Source organism: Lathyrus oleraceus, chromosome 4, assembly GCF_024323335.1.
Source record: "Lathyrus oleraceus cultivar Zhongwan6 chromosome 4, CAAS_Psat_ZW6_1.0, whole genome shotgun sequence".
Classification (NCBI taxonomy): Eukaryota; Viridiplantae; Streptophyta; class Magnoliopsida; order Fabales; family Fabaceae; genus Lathyrus; species Lathyrus oleraceus.
Genome location: NC_066582.1, coordinates 266,532,570 through 266,538,012, shown reverse-complemented (window position 1 = coordinate 266,538,012; position 5,443 = coordinate 266,532,570). Strand labels below are relative to the sequence as shown.

At 35.0% G+C, this 5,443-nt stretch overlaps 1 protein-coding gene across 2 annotated transcripts; it reads right to left on the bottom strand.

The window, feature by feature from the left end:
- Positions 1 to 662: 662 nt before the first annotated feature.
- Positions 663 to 4,688, bottom strand: LOC127075005 (ubiquitin carboxyl-terminal hydrolase 21). Of its 2 annotated transcripts, none has more exons than XM_051016442.1 (7): positions 3,801 to 4,688; positions 3,575 to 3,659; positions 3,319 to 3,429; positions 3,061 to 3,203; positions 2,649 to 2,978; positions 2,229 to 2,351; positions 663 to 1,987 (listed from the first exon to the last, which is right to left on the bottom strand). In XM_051016442.1, exons 1-7 carry the CDS (start codon positions 4,533 to 4,535, stop codon positions 872 to 874), a joined length of 2,643 nt encoding a protein of 880 aa, XP_050872399.1. In that variant the 5' UTR covers positions 4,536 to 4,688; the 3' UTR covers positions 663 to 871. The 2 variants fall into 2 exon arrangements, with proteins under 2 accessions (XP_050872399.1, XP_050872397.1); XM_051016440.1 differs by having other exon boundaries at positions 664 to 1,987; positions 3,545 to 3,659.
- Between the last annotated feature and the right edge of the window lie 755 nt (positions 4,689 to 5,443).

Genomic DNA, 5,443 nt, shown 5'->3' with positions numbered 1-5,443 from the left:
ATTGATACTTTTCAATTTCATGAATCGCAAGGGGTTTCTGACATAGATCAGTAAAAGACTATGGTTCGATTTAATTTATACCAAAAGTAAAATAGATAGAAATGATTGTTTTGTTTTGGAATTTGTGGTGTAATGTTTTTGTTTGCATGCAAAGATGATAACGAAGTATGTTGAATTGGGTTTGAATATATATTGTACTTCCTATAATTCACCTTGCTTGTAAAATATAATTCAACTGAGCTAAAACAAGGAGTAAAGGACCCAAGAAAAGTAAAAATAGTCAAGCTACTGTCAAGAAATTCAAAAGTGTTGGAGCATATATAAACTTGTGAAACTCACATGAATTCTAACTAAGAATATAAAATTTATAACATGTTTAACTATTTGAAGCAAAATTAAAACCTTTCCCGCAATTTTTAAAAGAGGTCCTACAGTTGTGATTTCAACTGCAGTTGCAGCAACTAATGGTATTTTCGGATCCACGACAAACTTCATGTCCCAATGTATATATTGAAGGTGAATATCAGAAGCCAGGCTAGTTCACAAAAACTCAACATTGATCCAAACGTACATATACTCAATGCAGATCCATACAAACCATTATGCATAGATCTTTCAGTATCAAAGGACTACTATGAGTTTCATTAATCTGTACCAGAATCATATATTCATCAACCCAAACAATTTTTATGTATCAGGTAAAAAGGGAGATATTCAACAATTTTTACATCAAGGGAAATCATATATTCATCAATACAGACAATTTTTATGTAACAGGTAAAGGGAGATATGCAACAATTTTTACATCAAGAGGAACCTTAAAACCAGCCATACTAGTCTTTAATCTCATTGCATGAAATTCTGTTCAACATCACACCTGCATTTCGTCTTCATCCATGTCACTCCCAAGCCTTTCATTTGCAACCTTGGAATCATTATCATCATTTGCATCCTTGGAGTCCTTATCAATTGCATCCGCCAAATCACATTCTTCTACATCCATGCCATTCACAGACTTCTCATTTGTAACATTGGAATCATTATCATTTGCATCCTTAGAATCATTACCATCAGCTCCATCCATGCCACTCACAGACTTCTCATTTGCATCCTTGGAATCTTTATCATCTGCATCCTTGGAATCATTTTCATCATTTGCATCCGACAAATCACATTCTACTACATCCATGCCACTCACAGATTTCACACTTGCATCCTTCGAATCATTATCATTTGCACCCGACAAATCACATTCTTCTACATCCATGCCACTCACAGACTTCTCATTTGTATCCTTGGAATCATCATCATCTGCATCCTTGGAATCCTTATCATCATTTGCATCCGCCAAATCACATTCTTCTACATCCATGCGACTCGCAGACTTCTCATTTATAACCTTGGAATCATCATCATCTGCATCCTTGGAATCCTTATCATCATTTGCATCTACCAAATCACATTCTTCTCCATCCATGCCAGTTACAGACTTCTCAATTGTAACCTTGGAATCATTATCATCTGCATCCTTGGAATCCTTATCATCATCTACCAAATCACATTCTTCTCCATCCATGCCACTCCCAGACTTCTCATTTGTAACCTTGGAATCATTATCATCTGCATCCTTGGAATCCTTATCATTTGCACCCGCCGAATCACATTCTTCTTCTTCTTCCATGTCACTCGCAGTCTTCTCTTTCCCATTGAGCGAATCAGTATCAATTCCATACGTCGAACCACTATCAATTCCATACGTCGAATCGCTATCATTTCCCCGCATCGAATCATCATCAGTTGCTTCCGTAAGATCAAAAAAAATCTTTTCTCCACTACCAAAATCCTGTGTGTTGTCTATGGATTTTGATTTCAAAACTGATCTCTCTTCAGTTTTCAAAATACTAGAGAACCAGGCTGTACCTTGTTTTGCATAAAACAGCATGTATGCTGGTTGAGCCAGGACATGTTCTTCAGAAACGCTTAAAACCTGAAAAGGAATTAATTATCAGAAAATTAATAAACATCGAATTTATAGTAGTAAATTACATTTGCAAATTTAAAGTATGTATGCAACTTACAACTTTTCAAAAATCACTTGCTCTAATTAAACAATGTAAGAGCCAATGAATGAATCATATAATGACTCATTTTATTTTCAAACAGAACCCATATAAATATGTTTTACGGGAAAGCTATACTATAGGAAGAAACTTCCATTGATACTTTACCTTAGAGTCATCCATCAAATGCCATGTGTCTTCATCAGAACGCACATAGCTAAAGTAATGCCCTGAATTAGCTCTGGATCCGCTATGCACAACAACCGCGTATAGATGATACATCAAAATTGGCTGTTACATAAAAATGAGTCAAAAAAATATCAAACTTGCATGGAGAAATTGGAACAGTTATTACAGTCTGAACTGCAATTGCAGCCTAATATAAATGATTTCTGAGGTCTGTTCAAACTATATCACAACTGTAAATTCGTTTGCAACAGTCTTAATTTTTCCCTATTTTGCTGGAGTATAAATGTTTGGTGTAACCCCAGCGGAACCACAATGTAAAACCATGATTGGAACACAATTGAAATATCCGCAAAAAACTTGAAAAAATGTAAGAAGGACTAATACGAATTCTAAACTTACATCTTCCCTGCCTTTAGCAGAGGTATAAGGCTTCAAATCCAACTTCGGAGTGAAATAAACATGATTTTGAATCTTTCCATAAGTGCTTCCGTCTTTTTTAAACCTTTTCAAATGTAGTACTGCAATTTCTGGTGCCTTATAAATCAAAAGCTGTTTCTCCATGTATACTTCTTGGTGACAGCCACTACATTTAAACATCCCATCCATATTTTCTACCATGATATAAGAGTCCAGAGCCCTTTCAACGGTACTCACGTTATCTACCGCTAAACCCAAGTCAAATATTGGCTCAATGGTATCAGAAGAGAAACCACAGCTGCGACATCGAAGCTGAATAATAACAACATCAAAATAAGAAGATAAAATCATCTACGAATAACATATTAAAAAAAGGAATGAATGTGCATCATACTTGGCTAACAGTTTTGCCTCCAAATATTTGTTCAATTAGATTATTGTGACCTTCTGGAAAGGCACTTTTTAGTTTATTCAAGGCACATATCATAAACTCATGAGCATCCTCCTGGCTATGCGCTACAAAATTATCTGAAAATTCTGTTACCATATATGTCATGGATCACAATTCATACCACAGTCAACTACTATTAAAGAGGTGAATTTTCACAATTAACAACCATCAAAAAATCAAAGTAAAAAGGAAAAAGGATACGGTTCACATTACGAACAAACAGTGCTGGATGAATTGTGTTTCGAGAAGGATCTAAAGCTCGGTCATTGTGGTCACGGAAAGCACAAATAACGCAGAAACCACCCCTACTACCTGAAAACGAAAATCAATTTCAACTTCCATATTAAAATAAATAAAAATCTTGAACCTTATTTAATCTCAAAGTAAAGAAAACAAAATTTTAATAAAAAATTAAAAAATTCCGTACATGGAGTCTCATGAAAGCAATAACGAATACCAAGAAACATTTGTCCAGTATGTGTTAAGCACTGAAGAATCGCAGCCATAAAACAAGTATTTCTCAGGTTCTCAATTCCAGCTCCCTTCAGAACGAATCACAAAAAAAAAAGAATCGATTCAGTTCTTCATGCATGCATCAATAATTTACCAATTAATATCATCACAAACAAATAACTATAATTAATAATTAAAAATGAACAATGATGATGATGATGATAACGTACCACCGATCTTGATAAAGGTGTCGCAATTGGTACGTCAGTATTACCGTAATGATCAACGGAAACGTAACTGACGGAAGGGGAGATGACGGCAGAAAGTTTACGGCGACGAAGATTCACTTTTTTATCCCAGCAATTAAGGTACGGTGCATCGAAAACATCCTCGTGATCGATAGGGTCGGCAAGAGCGGAGATTCTTTCATCAATATTGCTCGAAACTGGAGGACTCCAATCTTTGTCAGGAGATAGAAGAATCGGTTCATTTTCTTCAGAAGAAGGAAAGACCGTGTTCAGCGGTTGCGGTTCATCAAACAAAGTCGACGGAAGAAACTTGAATAAATCCTCGCCGAAAGAGGTTGGCGGTGGTGGTGGTGGAAGAATAGACCTAGAAGAAGGACTTTTACGGTTGAGTTCATCTAACGGCATCGGAAGATACTTGAACAAATCCTCCACGAAAGCATCTGTGAATTCGACGGTGATCAGCGACGGCGGCGGAGATGGTGGTGGAGTAGAACCAGAAGAAACACCTTGACGTTTCGGTTCGTGGTGAGGTTTGGAATTTGGTTCGGAAGTGCAGGGTTCTGGCATTGCTCTTTTGCGAGACTCGGAAGCAGGTTCGGGTGGGGGTTGAGGTTCGGAGTTGATAGGTTCAGGTTGGGGTTCGGTGTTAGTTCGTTCAGGTAAAGAAGGAGAAGGTGGTTCTTGCGATGGAGCTTGATTGCTAGGAAGAATACACATTTTTGGAAATTCTGAAAATTGTAACTAACTACGAATGGCTTTGATTTAGTGAATTGGGTTATTTATATGAATTGGGTTATGGCGATTAGAATTCTTCTTTTCTATTAGTGTTGTTCGTTGTTGAGAATGCGAGTGTGATGAGAGTGAGTGGAGTGTTCTACAGTGTTCAAAAAAACGAGTAAATGGAGGGAAACCATGAGGGAGATGAGGTGTAACTGAAACGTTTTTCCGTTAGCTTCATTGAAGTCAAATAACTTATTTATTAGTACTATTAAATTGATAATAAATATTAAATTTTATTTCTAAAATATCATCTCTTCTTATCTATTTAATCCATGAATTATTAAAGGTGATTCTAAATTATGAAATTACATTAATTGATAGTTTATCAATCCAATAGCACCGGAGAATTTTGATGGAATAGAATTGGAGAGAAAATAGATAAATTTTGTAAATTATTTAAAATGTATTATTTTTTAAGAAATAACAACAGAATGATTCTGATTAATATATTTTTAATTTTAAGAGGATTAATATCACTCTCTTCATTTTTAATTATTAATTTTTTAAGTTGTTAAATGAGTGGCTTAATAACTAACTAAGTTAGTTAGTAACTAACTAAGTTAGTTAGTAGTAAGTTTGGTTGGTTACTTGACCAACAAGTTATATATGTATAGGTGTTTATTTTTAATTTGAATTTAATTTTATTAAGCCATTTTAATCTTTGGTATAATGTGTTTTATTCTTTCTTGCATTATAAAAAAAAGTAGAGACTTGAGCTAACAATTGACATTAAGGTTGTGGTTTAATACAAGGGGGATTTGGTCTTAATACTATAAGTGAATGGCTTCGAAACTAGAGCAATTGTTATGATACTTGAGTTGGTTTTGATACTATAAAGTGTTTTT